Source organism: Punica granatum, chromosome 3, assembly GCF_007655135.1.
Source record: "Punica granatum isolate Tunisia-2019 chromosome 3, ASM765513v2, whole genome shotgun sequence".
NCBI lineage: Eukaryota > Viridiplantae > Streptophyta > Magnoliopsida > Myrtales > Lythraceae > Punica > Punica granatum.
In genome coordinates this window covers 36,654,859-36,671,692 of record NC_045129.1, presented here as the reverse complement: position 1 = coordinate 36,671,692, position 16,834 = coordinate 36,654,859, and the positions used below count along the sequence as shown (strand labels likewise).

The 16,834-nt window shown below is 38.2% G+C and overlaps 1 protein-coding gene across 2 annotated transcripts; it reads right to left on the bottom strand.

Moving 5' to 3' along the window:
- Window positions 1–6,274: 6,274 nt before the first annotated feature.
- On the bottom strand, window positions 6,275–8,958 carry LOC116199863 (F-box/kelch-repeat protein SKIP11-like). Of its 2 annotated transcripts, none has more exons than XM_031530426.1 (2): window positions 8,673–8,958; window positions 6,275–8,305 (listed from the first exon to the last, which is right to left on the bottom strand). In XM_031530426.1, the coding sequence occupies exon 2, from the start codon at window positions 8,034–8,036 to the stop codon at window positions 6,723–6,725; it is 1,314 nt and encodes a 437-aa protein (XP_031386286.1). In that variant the 5' UTR covers window positions 8,037–8,305; window positions 8,673–8,958; the 3' UTR covers window positions 6,275–6,722. The 2 variants fall into 2 exon arrangements, with proteins under 2 accessions (XP_031386286.1, XP_031386287.1); XM_031530427.1 differs by having other exon boundaries at window positions 6,723–8,074.
- Window positions 8,959–16,834: the final 7,876 nt, after the last annotated feature.

The following is a 16,834-nucleotide window of genomic DNA, read 5'->3' as shown; positions in this document are numbered from 1 at the left end:
TTGCTAGCTGAGAGAAGAAACCTGCCTTCGACACTGTTGAAGCTCCAGCATCTGCCCCGATTTCGACTCCATTTTCCTTCGCCACATCGTAGAAGACATCGACATCGGCAACTTCAACCTCCTAATCGACGTCGGCGAGTCGTAATAGGTCCACATTTCACCGAAATGGCTGCAAGAAGAAGGTTATTGATGTCGGAATTTCGCAACTACTAAGAAGCAATAGTCAATTTGACGGATAACTAACCTCCCAGCTTGCAAATTTCCCTTGCTTGATTGAGCAGAAGAAGCGGGAGAAAGGACCTGCAAGAACAGGGCAAAGGCCCCCTTTGTCAGGAGAGATTCCCCGAATTTGCAAAGTCTGCAACAAAAGGACAGAGATTCCCTCCTTTGGGCTTTTTCAAGGGTCCTTGCACTTCATTGTTCACCAGCACACGAGGCTTTAACAACCGCGTCTCCTCTGCTTGGGAACACCATCTACATTTGAGGTAATTTCTACTTTCCTCTCGCCATTACTCCATGTCTGTTGCATAATTTTATGGCTTGTCTTGCTTCTTTGGTCACTGAGAGGCAATCTTTTGTTCTTGTTTCGCTGAATGTCAGTGTGAAGCTTGTTTTCTTGTTCCGTGTAATGTGAATTTGAAGCTGTTGTGTTATTATTTCAATAAGTCTGCGGTCTAAGCTTCTGTTCTTCTTTCAGTTTGGTTGAGTGATATGCTTCTCTTCTTGTGTCGGTTACTGTTATTGTGCAACTGTGTAGTCGATACATCATTTGCCTGATATTTCGCACATGTAGGAATATTTTACACAAATTCTGTGGTAGCTTTCTCCATGCTGTTATTCTCTCAATCTGCGATTTGTTGCATTGTTTGGGTTAATCTAAGCAGCCAAGGGTTTATCTGAGTATGAATTAACATGTTTTGTGAGTAATTGGAATTTAGATCTACTGCAAGTTGTTTCTGTTCTGTTAATATTATTTTTTGCCTATTATGTGTGGAAGTTGTGGTCCAAAAAGTGCATCGATCATGGCTCCAAAGGGTGAGCATGTACTCGAATGGAGTGATGAGATGGAGTTGGCCTTCATCCATATCATGCTTGAGAAGTTCAAAGTGACCTAGACGACTTCCTGAAAGAGACCTCATTGGGAAGAGATGATGAAGGAAATAGAAAAAGCAATTTCCTGAAGCGCAACTTTGTTGGACGAAGCTAAGGGACAAGTGTGCTAGGTTGAAAGGGACGTACAGGCAGTTCACTGAGCTAAGGAACCACACTGGAATGGGATGGGATGCAGACACGAACACCATCAAGGCCAGCCCCGATGTCTGGGATATGTTCATCGAGGTACACGCTTTATATATGTTATTGTCTTCTGCGCGTGAAGCTGATTTCCTAATAATATGAGTTATGAAGTGCTAACAATTCCTTCCATGTAAAATGCCGACTATAACTTCAACTTACTAGATATTTGCATGTCCTTTGTTCATACGTTCGCTTTCTATAGTTCCTTCCTAACTATTGAACTGTTCTCGTAACATATTCCTTATCTCAACGTGCAGAAGAACAGGGCATTCAAAGCATTTCGGACCAAAGGCTGCAAGCACTACATTCTACTGAATGAGCTCTTCAGTTCTTCGTGTGCTAGCGGTGCTCTTCTCATCTCCTCGACCAATCCACCAACAACTTCATCTGAGGAACGACGACTGCATACGGCATTCATATCAGCATCGAGGGGAAAGCAGAAACAGTATGTCAACATCGGGGAGGGCTCCGACGAGAGTGACGACCTCGTTAATGTTCAAGAGCCAATTATATCAGAATCCCGACGTCGAGTGCCTAAAAGAGCTTCATCGGAAAAGTCCATGATGCAGGAGTGCATGGAATTGTTCAGGGATAGCTTCAACAAGAATGCTCCCGAAACCCCATCGACGTCAAAGAGAAGCAAGTCCATTTCAAGCCCTGAGAAGCCAGAGAAGAATAGCGTCAACGAAGCCATGTTAGAGTTGAAAAATTTGAAGGAGAAGGTCCCGCATCGCTTTTATGTGAAAGCCGCCATGGCGCTGGCAGATAAGGAAATAAGGAAGGTTTTCATGTTCTTAGACGAGGATGAGCGAATTGAATGGCTACAGGACCTTGCTGACTCCTGAATCGGCGCGCAGAGTATATGGGTTTACATTTAGTTGAACATTTTCCGCTAATTGCTTTTACTTTACTTTGTTATGACATTTGTTTTCCTGATATGTTTGTCTCGTGTGTTAGGAATATTTTCAGTTGAATATATTTTATGTGTGCTTTGACTGTTTTGTGTGGTTATGAAGTGTCGTTTTTTACTGTTAACGTACTGTGCATGATATTCTTTCAATAGTTATAGGCGTACGGTAGCAATACAATATGCCAAGGAATAGCAATTCTGCACGGTATGACAGTTCCTCTAACGACGACGAGATCGTAATTAGGAAGCGGTGGTTCTTCTTATTGATGGTACGACTTATGGAGGCCGAACGAGTGTTTCAAAGGAACATCCCGTGCAGAACTTCGGCACTCCAAGGAAGACAATACCCGCTTGAAGTTTTTGGGAATGACGTTAGAGGCTTCGAGTCGTTTAGAATGGAACCGTATGTCTTTAGAAATCTCTGCGACACACTTCGGCTGCGTTGTGGTATCACTGACAGTAGGAATGGTATCACCGTAGAAGAGATGGTAGGAATGTTCTTATTGGTTATTTCACATAGTTCACACTATGCAATTGTGGCGGAAAGGTATCAACATTCAAAGGAAACGGTGTCACGAGTAGTCATAAAAATTCTCCGAGGAATACTAGCCTTATCACCTGAGTATATTCGACCGAGGAACGTCCCTGTGCATCCAAAAATTGAAAGGGAACCACGATGGCGTTTCTTTAGGGTATTTTTCTAATAATGCAAAACTGTAATAATTCATATCGTAATATTATGTAAATTATATATAATTCTGTATTGTCACGCAGGATTGTATCGGAATAATTGATGGAACCCATGTGGCTGCATGTACCCCTAGAGAGAATAGAGTACCATATCTCGATAGAAACGTTGAGATAATACAAAATATACTGGCCGCTTGTTCCTATGATATGATGTTCACATATGTCATGACAGGTTGGGAGGGTTCGGCACATGATTCAAGAATATTTTCTGAAACTTCTACATTGGAGCAATTTCCAGCGCCATGTGGTGGTTAGTGTTTGCTGATTACTTCTCTCTTTTCGATAAAATTTCAACCCTAACATATTTAACTGAAAAATTGTCATTTTCTTCTTTCCAGACCAATATTATGTTGTCGATGCAGGGTTTTCAAACATTCCTAGATATTTGGCTCCATACAAGGGGGAATGATATCACCGAAGTGATTTCGGTCGGCGCAATCCATCGACAAGAGAGAAGGAGCTTTTTAATCAGCATCACGCATCAGTGCGTAAGGTCATCGAACGTTGCTTTGGTATTTTGAAGAGGAGATTTGCCATACTAAGATTAATGTCAAACTTCATACCGTTAAGACAAGGGCAACTTGCCCTTGCGTGTTTTGTTTTGCATAATTTTATACGACGCAATAATTATCACGACTGATTATTTGTGGAGTACGGCGATGCGTGGATGGAATACGATGAATTTCGAAGTCCAACACCTAAACAAGGAGTTAGAACTCAAGTGGATATGAGTAGTGATGAAATGAATGTTGTGCACGACCGTATTGTTAATCGCTTATGGTGCGCAGAAAGAGGATGACGATAATAGACACTGTTTAATTTGTATTTGAATTTAGTGATAATTATTGTACTGTTTTGACATTGAAAGTGTCAAATTTGTATTAAAATGTGTCTTGAAGGTAAATTGATATTGGAAGGAAAACCCAACATGGAGCCCACCATGAGTTGCAAAAAACTCAAAATTTTATCTTCTAGTGTAAATGAGTTGAGTTGAGTTTTCAAAACTCATTTGCCAAACACAACCTTAATTGGAGCATAAGAAACTCCTTCATTATAATCTTGTACGCACAGTCCACGTTGATCACATCAATAATTATAATTTATCAATGTTGTTCTTCGGCCTCCCTCGGTCATCCTTCACTTTGGGTGTCATGTTCTTATAATATTTTTCTAAGTTAGTGCGAGATGCAATATTATAATAAGCTAATTAGATTATTAGATATAATTCAAATCACAGCTAGATTGTCATATATGTTAGTAGCCCATAAGATGTGACACTGACCCTGAAAGTCTAAAACATACACATAAAAGTTTTGTCTTCTACTTTTTGTTGAATGGTCAATTTTTACTCGAACAAATAAAACATTTGGGCCTGGCGAATCAAAAGTTTCCCTTGATCCCTCGTTGATCGAGACAAAAAGTAAAATTTGTTATTAATTAGTTTCCAATTCGGACTCATCCTCCCTCGTGTTGTTGTCTCCGTTTCTGTTCTCATACCTTGAACCAAATCAATCGTCCCTTTATTTGATCTTCCTCTTTAACTTTAAAATTATTTTTCAACCTTCCGCAACTCTGAGATTTTTGAGTTGTTAAAATTTTTTCTCTAATTAAAGTAAAGTTGAAGCATCATTAAACAATTTTTTTTCAATGTATACCATAATATTCGAATGCCTAACGGACCCTGAGTAATTCAGTTCGAGTCGGATCTACTCACTAAGGGGATAAAACTCTCACAGTATGAATTTTCTCTATTCAAAAGACTCGAACCCAAAACCTTGTTGAAGAGGAAAGAGCATTAAACAATTTTTGTTCGATAAACTTCTTTGTTTAAGGCGAGAGCACGTGGAGCTTGTAACTCTACATCTTAATTAAGGTAGTTTTTGGCAGCTCGGGCCAGAAGATCGGATCGTATGGATAATCAGCCCTCATGGACTGACTTAATAACGGTTTCTGTTACCACCAAGACCTAGAAGCCAAGTCGAACGTGCTTGGTGTGGTTGCCTTGAACGTTCGAGGATTGAATCAAACTCTCCGGACTTTGCAGTTCTCATAAGGCAAGAGTTCTTTGGCAGTGCAGGAGAGAGCCCACTTAACTTAAGGAGAGCTTGTCAGCCACGATCCCTGCCTTCCACTGGTGCCCTCTTGTGGAACGCTCCGATGATGTTCATATAACATAACCAACCATTTGGTGTGATGTTTCATATCATAACCATGAGTATTCTCGCCGTCCAGCTCGCGTAATTGCTTTTGAATGTTCCCTTTTAACAATGTTTTATGCCGAAGATTTTGCAAACAGATTTCACCAGCATCCGACAACCGGAGCTGGCAACGGGCAACTGTCTGTTATATGGAGTCGGGAATTGGAGGACGGAGGAGTAAGGGGTTGTGGCAGAAGAGGAGGGGGTTAATCCGTGGTATTAGGCTCAGCCAAGCATATATGCACCGAGTCACTATTTGGTTTGGAAAACGGAACACAATTTCTGCTTTCCAAATAGGCCTCCCTCACGTTCAGGCGTTTCGTTTCCTGTTTCACTGGGCAAAGTATCTGTACCTTGCATTTGCCCATTCCCTCCTTTCAACTCACGAGCCAATAAATGCTGTGATCAGACTGGCTGTGATCAGACCAGCATTAGCTCACCTGAAAATGCTATGCTACACAGAACTGTTGAAAAAGACACGGGGAAATACCCTGTAGCAGGAATCGGCCTGTCGCTATTCCCGCATCTAACAAAGAAAGAAGCTAAATGCAGAGTAATAGCATGGTGATGATTGTACAAATTCAAGTGCCCTTCTAAACATGTTTCAAGCAAAACTTCTAATCTTTTCCAACCCAGCCAGACAGAGCTATGCAAAAGCCATCACAATGCCTCACCGGATCAGTTTTCCAATCATAATGTTAACATGCAAGTTTGAGACCCTCATTTGCCAACTCAATCCATGGATGTCAAGGATCGATCATTCATACAGCAATGAAAGATCCAGATGTAACCGGCTTTTTTTTATGGAAGCTCCAAGAAGATCCCTCTGCATGAGATATTCTACGATTTGAAATCAAAGCCGAAATTCATTTCATTTTAATTGTTTCTTTACAAGATTTCGTGCAGCTTTACATCACCAGCTTCAGTTAGAGCAAAATATCACCCGGACACCATTATGCAGTAAACTGTTTTACTGCAAGGTGTTATGAACCGACTAAAATATTGAAGCTACCATCATAAGCTAGAAGCTGAAAGTAATTCTTAGGCCATGAATTCAACCTTTAAAAATGACTGCACAACCCATGAGTTATTTTGTACACTATGTGGAAGACCATTCAAAGGAAGTTAAAACAAACTTATTCCATATGAGTGTTTTTGTATTCTAAGCAAGAAATTCAGCAAACGTAGACATCGTTCTAAGAATCCATTGGCACTTCAAGTTACAAAATCTATTGCTGTGATACAGGACGCCAACGTTTAGTTCGGTTACACAAGTGAAATACCAATTGGTTGGCAAAATTGCAAATCAATGGGTAGTGAAACGAAAATGAACTCAAGACCTCTTTCAAAAAAATCTATAAATCTTGAGTGAAACCTGAAAATCTTTCCCCCGTTCTTCCCTGCCTGCCCTAGAGGGTAAAAGGAAAAGAAAAAAGGAAAGAGAGGGAAAGTACCCGTTAGCAAGAATCTTCTTCCTCTCGTAGGATAGATTAAACCAATCTTGTACAACCCCCCGGGAGTGTCGAACCGTTAACATTACAGATGACCCCAGAATAGCCCAAGACCCTTCAGCATCCCATTACAGCACAATTATACACGAAATTACTCGACCTCTTTCGGCCTAGCAAGTTCCACTGAGGCGGGCCAGCTGCTGGGGCCCATGCGTTAACCTCTATGATACCTTCACCTGCTGTCCTAGGCCCACCTATGACAATAAGGCTATCTCCACAGGCCCTGAAAGCGAGGCCCCAACCGTTCATGGAGGCCGCCCGCTCGGGCAATCTTCCCACTGTAAACCAAGCCTTTCTCTGCTTGTCATACTTCCTCACCTCCATGTCAGCATAATCAGCTGCATAAAGCTCGTTATTTACCACAGCAACGAGAGGAGGAGCCTCAGCTGCTGCAGGAGTATCCGCTCCACCTCCGCGAGCAGGGGACATGTTTGGAATTTTGGTCCAAGTCCTAGTCTTCAGATCAAACTCTTCACCACAGGTTAGGACTCGAGATTTGTTGGACTCATTCCCTCCCATCCCACCGATCACGTAAAATTTGCCGTCCATAAACACCCCAGAGCACATATTTCTCGGTTCATGCATGTCTGGGAGTTGCTCCCAGACCTGAGTCTCCGAGTTATACATCTCCGCAGACCTAAGTGTATTCCCCTGTGAGTCCCGTCCCCCTGCTATAATTGCAATCTCTCCCAGGCTAGCAGAGCCGAACAAGCATCGTGGGACGTTCATCTTCATTCCTGAGGTCCAAGAATTAGTTAAGATACTATACTTGTAGATAACATAGGAATTTGTCATCACGTCTCGGGTGAACACGAGAAGCTCCGTGCCCACAGCAAGGGACTCCCTGTCGGGAAAAATTACATACTCATTTTCAATCATTCTGGGCAAACGCATCCAGCGAACCCGGACAGGATCGAAGGCCTCCCATTCGACTAAATGGCAAGAAAAATAAATCCAGTGCTCAATCACACCATTCTGCTTCCTCAGCTTATAGAGCTCGCCGCTGCTAATCAGAGACCTGAAGCTCTTATTCAGTGATGCTATAGAACCATAATCGGATCTAGAGCAGCGTATGAGACAGCTGATAGCGTTGTCCCTGTCAATGCCAGGGATCAGAGAATGAGAATCCGGTGACTGGCGTTGATCATCGGAACCTTCTTGCAAGTCGTCCCCTTCTTGGGGCCGTGATTCCAAATCAATGAGCCTGGTTGCCTTCCTCTGATGCTGGTCATCTTCGCTATCGATCTCCAGTGGACGCTTGCTATTCCCAATGTCGAGCCCGAGCCGGTAACTCATGCAACCCCAACTGCTTTCCTGCTGGCAAGAGCTTGAAAACACCCTCGGGACAACACAGGATCGGCCCTCCAACATATCGCTGTATAATCTTCAAAGTTTGAGAGGCAAGGATCCTTTCCAAGAAAGACGATTCAATGAATTCAGCACCTCATAAACCCAATCCAATCGAATTCATTTTCTTCATCAGTCACACAGGCATACAATCAAACATCACGAAATCAACAACCAAATCACTGTATTCACGGCAAAACTCTCTTCAGACCCAATTCAGAGATTAACAAATTCCCACGCTTCAACTCAATATAAGTGAAATCCTTTTTCCATCAGGCTGAGCCGTGAACGATCTGAAATAACGAACAACGACGCATGGCACGCTTTGTTAACAATCTGAATCCAATACATCAATGAATTGGGACGAATTACACAAATCATTTGAATCATAACTCAAATCCTCAAATGGAACAGCCCCAGATCCCCAATTACACCACCGGCGAAACCAAAAAGTTTCCAGATTCGCCCAAATTCAAACCGGTAGGACTCCAATTACGGGCAGAGCAATCAGATTAGATCTGCTAATAGAAGCAAAACCAGAGCAATAAACGCACGAATCTCCGAGGAATGACGCGGAGAAGAACAGAGTTGAGCAGAGACGAACAGCAACAGCAGAGAATGATAATGATTATGAATCAGATAAAGGAGAAGGGAACTCACGGGATTGGATTGGATAAGAACAGAGAAAAAGGGACTCGATTGGTATATTATTATTTCTGAGCTCACGACGATCTCTCTCTCTTTCCTCTCTCTCTCTCTCTCTCTCTCTCTCTCTCTCTCTCTCTATACAGCTTCAGCTCAACTGCTTCAGTTCTTCGCGTTCTCCTCCTCCTCCTCCTCCTCTCTCTCTTCTTTCTCTCTGTTCTCTGCAAATCAGATGGAGCTTTGAGGTTTTGGGTGCGGAGCAAAATCTCTTTTGGAGAGGACCCCCCCCCTTCCTCTTCCCTTCCCCTATTGCTCATGCCATTATTATATATATATATATATATTAATTATTATAATACTACTAATTAATTTTTAATATATTTGATATAATATTAAATTGGATGTTAAAGTGTTCTCGTAATATCAAATTCTTAGTGCTAAAAACAAAAGTATGCGTCAAAAGCTATTGAAATTAAAAAACAAAAAAAGAATAAAGGGACGAAGAAAAAAAAATACAAGTATTTATTAGCATATTCTCGTAATTATAATGCTTGTAATAAAGACAATTACACTCGAGCACTTCTTCATAATCCCTCTCAAAACATGTTGCTAATCACCCCGCTCGGACTTCTGGCTCCACAACAGCAACGATTCGATAACGGGACACGTTATGAATTCATCAGTTTCGTTTGTATTCAAACTGACGTATATTTTAAACTTGTCAATATTCGTTTTCAAGCTAGATAAATCATACTCATTTCTGATTAAAAATTTGCTTGATGTAATGAAAATATAATACACACTTATATTTCTCTGTATTGATTTGTTAAAGGAAGTAATTTCACATATACTACCAAAAAAAATGCGATTCTTCGGGTAGATCTTATTTATATTATCAATGATGTGAATATCACAAAATACAAGGCCAAGAAAAAACTTGTGAAGCTAAGAAAAGAAAATGTGTCTATACATATTAGTTAATCAATCGGTGCATTTAATCGGATGTGTATGTGTTTTTTTTTTTAAATAATTTTTTGGTCCAGCGGAGCGGAGGGAGGGGAGGTTTTGTGGCGGGGTGATGAGGGGACGGTGGGGCCCGGGGGAGGCGGCTTTTCTGATCGGTGCAGATGCGGCGCCGTCTTGGAAATCCACCGGAGAGGACACGTGTTGACCGGGAAGAATAAAACTGTTAGTCACGCCGTCCTTCCTTTGCGACCAAAAAAATAAATAAATAAATAAATTTAGAAGACTCCGTTATCTTCACGTGTTTGCTCCGTTGGATTTGGGGACTGTTCCAATATATCGTCTGGTCAAATTCCCTTTTTCTATTTTTTCTTCGTTTTAGTTTGTTCTCATTGGTCAACGGTCAACCTCTGTCTCATCGTTCAACATGATCGTTTTGGCTTTGGGTTCAAGAAGGGATTAGTTAAGGTAATATTATTAATCATGGTTTTGACCGGTCACTTCTCATGCTATTATCTAGTGTAATAATGATGATTTTACGGCTTCAAATTCCGTGGCCGATATTTGATTGATCAACTTCATCCTCGATGTCATGGAAGGTTATTATTAGCATCTACTAGGAAGCATAAATTTATATGAACTTGTCGTCACCTACTATCGTCAAGACGGATCATTTAAGATTTTTTCTTGGTACGTGAACTATACGTGCTGAACAAAACTAATTAATCAATGTCTAAATCATTAGAATTGACTTGATTATTTTTGGAGATTATCGATGAATTTTTAGGTGGATAAATGAATGAATTGAATAATAATTTGATCGGAATAAAAGTGATAATAAAAGGTTGAACATTATAAAGGTCAAATGGGAAAGTTTTTTTTTTTTCAATGCAAATGCACTGAATATATTAAATACACTTTATCGTACAATAAACAAGAAGGATCCTCATTCACAACTAGCACCAAGGACGCTGGCTCGGCAGTGTCAATTCAAACGCCATATAGGAGCTAACAAGGCAGCTTGATCTATGTAAGCCGGGTCCTTTGCGGGCTAAATAACTACCGAGATGTATTTTTTCTTAAAACGAGATGGTGTCAAGATAAAATAAAAACTTTTACTCAAAAGCTCAATTTATATAGTCCGATAGGAAGCGAAGCCCCTTGTGAGGGTTGAGGCTAGATGATAGCTTGAAATATTGACGTTGAGCTTCAACAAGCATCTCGCCCTGCAATTTTACGTGAATAACTCAACTCATCAAGTTTTGATGTGTGAAAAGAAAAACGATAATGAGTATTACTGTGTTAATTAAGAAGAGAACTTTTTTATATTTGTACTTTTCCGGTTCATGGAAGTACATTGCAATGTTGAGGCTGCTTCCTTAATCATGTATTGGCAGTACATTTTGCAATTCACAAATACATATCAATTTTTTTTATAAGTAAAATGCATATCAAATTGCCTTATATTTTTTTCTTTCACAACGAAGTGGAATTTTAATTTGAATTTTTCAAAGAAAATAAAAACTGGTAGGGGAGGAGGAAAAGGTGCGTCATTGGCCAAAGGAACGGTCAAAATTCTCGAGTTTTTTTTTTTTTTTATCAAAGTAGTCTTCTTTATCAAACTATTTCTCATAATAGTCTTCTTGGCAAACTATTCCCCATAATAGTCTTACAGTCTCTTTCATTTGTTTTTTAGTCCCTAAAAATTTTTCACTATTTTATTTTAAGTCCCTTTATGATACTTATAAAATAAAAGATGGAAAAAAAATATAAAAAAAGAAAGACGGGGTAAAATTACAGAGGGAGGGGTAGTGGGTGGACACAAGGTTGGGCATGCAGCGGTTCAATTCGGAAATCATGCTGAAACAGAAAATAAAATGCTTCAATTTTTTGGTTTAAAAAATGCTTCGATATTGTTCGAGATTACAAGTCCAAACCATAACCACTTTATGAGAAAAATCGAATCAAATATAACTCCTCTTTATTCTGTTAACTTAATTTTTATTTAAAAAATATATTAAATTAGATAGAAATAATTGAGTTTGGCTCCGTCGGACACAATTGTCATGAGTCAAACCATAAAAAAAATGTTTTTAGTTTAATATTTTTCTTATTTCATGTTTCAATTTATTGAGTTATTTTACTTATCTTATTGTATTTTAGTTATTTTAGTATTTTTCTAGAAAATAAATTTAACTAAATTGATTAGGTTCAGTGGACCATAATTAATCGGATTGATTACAATAAATTATTATCGAATTTCTCTTTGGTTAAAATTCGTATTGAATTCGAATCAGTTTGAGATGTTCAGTTCTTATGAATTAGATTCGATTGGATTGGTAGCTTAATTGGATTTTTTTTTTGTTTTCTTTGTACACCCCTAGGTCCCACCCCGACATCGGCCACGACTCCTTTGGATAATGAAGATGAGAATCACTATACTCATGTAAAATATTTGGCTTTTTTTTTAATCACAAAGTGATTAAAATTTGAATTTATCACTCGAACTTAATCATTTTCTTTTAATTTGACACGAGCAAACCGAAGCGAACCATGCCCACCTCTAGGGCCCCCACACCACCCCCATTCTCTCCATTTCATATCACGTTGCTTTTATTTGTGTTTTTCTTTTTATTTTTCAATTTATAAGTTTATGTAATGGACCTCAAATAAAATAGTAAAAGAGTTTCAGGGACTTTTTTTCGGTAATAGAGTTTCAAGGACTTTAAAAACAAATGAAAAAGTTTTATGAGACTATTGTGGGAAATATTTGTTAAGGAAGATTATTATGGGAAATAATTTTAAAAATAAGGCTATATTGGGCAAAAATTGTCAACCAAATTCCAAATGATGAAACGCCAATGGCTGGCAGTCTGGCACTCAGATATGATATCCTTTTTGACAACCTAACATCAACATTGAAAATGCCAGCAAGATAAAATGAATGAATATTGTCAAAAAAAAAAGATTGAATAAATGAATTCTTAAAGACAATAAATGGGGCAAAAATAAAAACGAGCAAATCTAAAGTCAATTTGCAAAATCATTTTTAGATTTATGAATGTATGTATTACCGACTAATTTTATTTTTCCGAGTATGGTTAGCTACATATTTCTTAATTACCAAATTATTGCTATTTCGAATTCTATTATGATTTTAGACGGATGCAGTAAGAACCTTTCCCATGCCTAAAGAAAAAATATATATATATGTTCCATATATTTCACTGTGCGGGGATTCTATGCAATCATTTCCCACTTTCAATTATTTAAGCTATAATATAGAGGTTAATTAGAATGGGGTCCCTCCCCTCAAACTTTTCTGCCTATCACCATTGAAATTAATCATCACCACCTCACCCACACCTTTCTCCCTCTTCCACTAGCCTCCTAATACAATTAATAATTAATTCCTCAGCCAAATATTTCCTTTTTCTTCTTTTTTTCCCTTTGTATATATATGAACCCCCACTAATTATTCACCAAGTAAGAGGAAGGAAGGGTTTTGGTTGAATTGGCCGAGTTTCGGTGTATGCATAAGTTTTAGTTTTCAATCGGAGGTACGCACCGATTATGTGCAAATCCCATAATATCTCAATTGTGAATCCTAGTTTTCCGAGGGTATCCCATGAGTTTGCTGTCGAGATAACTTTGCGCTTGCAAGAGTAGTTCTAGAAGTATTTTATCCTTGAGGATAAACTAGTTTAATTAATACATCATAATCATCACCCAAGCTAGTAAAGGACACGTAATGGATTATCATTGAAGGTAATCCTAATTAAGGGGTACGTGCCCAGTCCAAGCGGGCATTGTCTTTTTCTCTTTCATTTTTTAATTTTTATCCTCGGAATTAATACTAATGATGACAAGTCATCCATAGAATCAACTATCAAATGGAAAAATTAATAATTAAAGAAAAAGCGCGGTGTTTGACGCGTTTCTCTTAATATAAATCTAATTAATTCGAGTTACCATGAAATTCATGCGGGAGAATATTTACTCCTTCACTTGCAAGACATATGTAATTACACTAACTCGAATTATAATGCTTATAAGGTGTTTGCATGGATTGTGGACTTTCATCAAGGATGGAACAGGGTGGAATTGAGGGGTGCAATCGCCTCCCAAAAATGTTGACACTTAAGGGAAATTTATGTATGATTGTTCAATTTTCCATTAAAATCCTTTTATTCTGCCCCTAACTCGAAAAGATACCATCGTATACCAAAAAGTTTACTCCTCAGTTCAAATCTAAGGTTCGTACCTGCTTTGCACCCCTTGTTATAACATAAATAAGAAAGAGAAGAAAATTTGAGAACGGAAACATGCATATTCAAGGCGCGGCGGTGGAGTGCCTCCGTTTGACTGTGGCATGCAACTTTTAACGGCGCCGCCGGGAAAGAAAGAATTAGATTCTGAGGGGGTAAAATAAAAATGAAAAATGAAAAAGAAAAATAAAGAGAAAATTCGATCTGACCCAAAAACGCATACCCATTTTGATCGCCAGCACGTGCCCAAACCCAAACCCAGCTGGGGGTTTTGGGATACGTTTTTTTCTTTTTCTTCTTTGGATTAATAATTCAAAAAAGTATGAATTTTGATCCATTTTTCAATTTTGACATGAATTTTATTTTTTGACAAAAAATACGAACTTTAATTTTCTTGTTAAATTAGACATCTATATCATTTTCCATCAGTTTTGCTGATGTGACGGAAAATGATGATTACGTGGTAAATGGTGTCATGCGATGTTAGCAAAAATAATAATAATAATTTAAAAGAAAAAGAGAGAAATGCTTTGATAGGAGAAAGGATGAGGGCCCCGGTGGGCTCTCGTGATCCCGATTGGGATCGTCGGTGTCCTCGAAGGGCGTCAGCTACCTCAATTAAGGGGTAATAATGGGGACGGAAACCCTACCTGTTGAAATCGGGAGAATCCCAAGGGTGGTGGCCAAGATCAAAGACCCACCCGCCGAAATAGGGAGAACCCCCAATTTGAGGATTTTCCTTGATTTCGCTCGTCCACCACTCCCCTAATCAGGTTTGTCGGTACCCTCTAGGGTCACCAACGATTCCAATCAGGGGCAGTGGCTCACCCTTTGTCCGATCAATGCCTTTCTCACTTTTTTTCTTTAATTTTTTAAAATTTTTATTGAAGTGACATGACAACATTTATCGCGTAGACATTTTTTTCAGACAAGTTAGCAAAATGGATAGAAAATGATACAAATAGCTAACGTGACAAGAAAATTAAAATTCGTGTTTTTTATAGAAAAATAAAATTCGTACCAAAAATTTTTAAAATGTCAAAATTGATTTTTTTTTCACTAACTCTTTTTCTTTTGGTAATAAAATTTGGAGCGAGGAAGGAAAAACATCAGTCTAGGAACGTGTGCCATGTGTCTCCGCACGTGAGGTCCTCTTGCACTTGCAGCCTCTGCTCTACCCGAATTTTTTTGTTATATGCATATATAGCTTTTCTTGTTTTTTGGTTATGCACTGGGGTCTCCAGAAGATTAAGAGGCCCAACTAATTCAATTTGAGCCAGTTCGATACATTAAGGGGAGTAAATCTCTCATAGTATAGATTTTCTCCATTTATGATACTTGAACCCAACACTTTACATAGGGGAACAAGTGTCAAACCGTTTGAATCAACTCACGATGGAAGCTTTTCTTTTTCTTTTTTTTAGTTGACAATAAATATATAATTTACTCTAAATTACTCTGTTCAAATGTAGGATTTTCTTTCTTTCTTTCTTTCCCTTTTTTTTTTTTTGAGGAGGAAGTAAAAGGATCATAAGTTTTGCTGCGTTAGAAAAACGAATTCACTCGGATGAAGGATAGTGTGTTTTCTTAATGATGAAGATTATATGTGTGCGATAGAGAGTCTACACGAAAATTGAATTATAAATTATAAATATGTCTCTATGGATGGATTTATCTGGGCTAATTTAAGTCAAGATAATAATAATTATTATTCATGTTATTATCATTATCACTATTATTATATTGGCCTCCCGCACGCATCTAAACTTGCGGCTAATGAGCTTATTATAATAATTATTATTAACTAAACTAATTAAATGTGGGGAAGGCCAAGAAAAATGATTAATAAACCCCTGGAAAACTGTCCGTACGTGCTGGCTTTTGCTTCCATTTTATTTATATATTATTCGTGCAGATAAATAACGTAAGTGCTCCAAAATGATTTTATTAATTAATAAGCATTATTTATGGCCATGCATGAACATGATTCATAGTGTTTATCAAATGGACAGTGCCATTGGAGCTTTTTGACCCCTATACTTTGGCAGTATACGGCCAACCCAATTAAAAATATTAATTACTTTTATCTTTATTCCCATCGAATTTCTCTCTTTTTTTTCCTTTTTTTTTTTTCAATTCGCTCTTTTGAAAATCAATGAAGCGTTTTAGGAACGTTTGGGTCCTCGTGTTATTTCTTGTTTTTCCTCCCTCCGTCTGTGTGTGTCTCTTCCGTTTCGATGCACCAAAAGAAGCAGAGTCCCACCCAACTCATTAGCTTTTGAAATAATCCTTTTACTTAATGTACATATTTATTGTGCTCATTTATAACAGGTTCCATTGATAGAGATACAGTACATTTAACCGATGTTCCGTGAAGTATCATTGTTCTATGAAAATGAAAGGTGGAAATGCACATTGCCCTGCAATTGGGCAAATGGTATTATCAAGATTTCTTATGTCGGCTCCGAATTTCCTTTTCAAATAATAAATTGTATACGAAATATGTTGACTGTTCATCTATTTTAATTAACGTTATTACTATATAATGCGCGGATACATTATGGTGCATGCATGAACACACACTTTTTCCTTTTCTTTTTCTTAACCCACCATATATTTTGATTTACTTGAGGTAATTCTGCGTTTATTCTTCTTAAATAAGGTCTCATATTCAAATCTTACGAATGGAGAAAATTTATGATTGAGATAATTTTATATCTTAAAAGTGAACATTTGAAACTGATTAGTCAGGCCGAATTAAAATTTCATAGAACAGGCAGTACAAACTGAAAAAAATATGTATATACATAAATACACAGATATAAATATCTATAATTCTATTTTTATTACAAATTGAAGGTGTTAGTTGGTGTAACAATTGTTTTCGGATAATGCCTACAGTAAAAATAATAACAAAAATTAGGAACCATTAAATTAGAAGGAAAT

What these genes read in the sequence shown, in the direction of transcription:
- LOC116199863 (XM_031530426.1), bottom strand. Translation starts at nt 8,036, where the DNA reads ATGTTGGAGGGCCGATCCTGTGTTGTCCCGAGGGTGTTTTCAAGCTCT.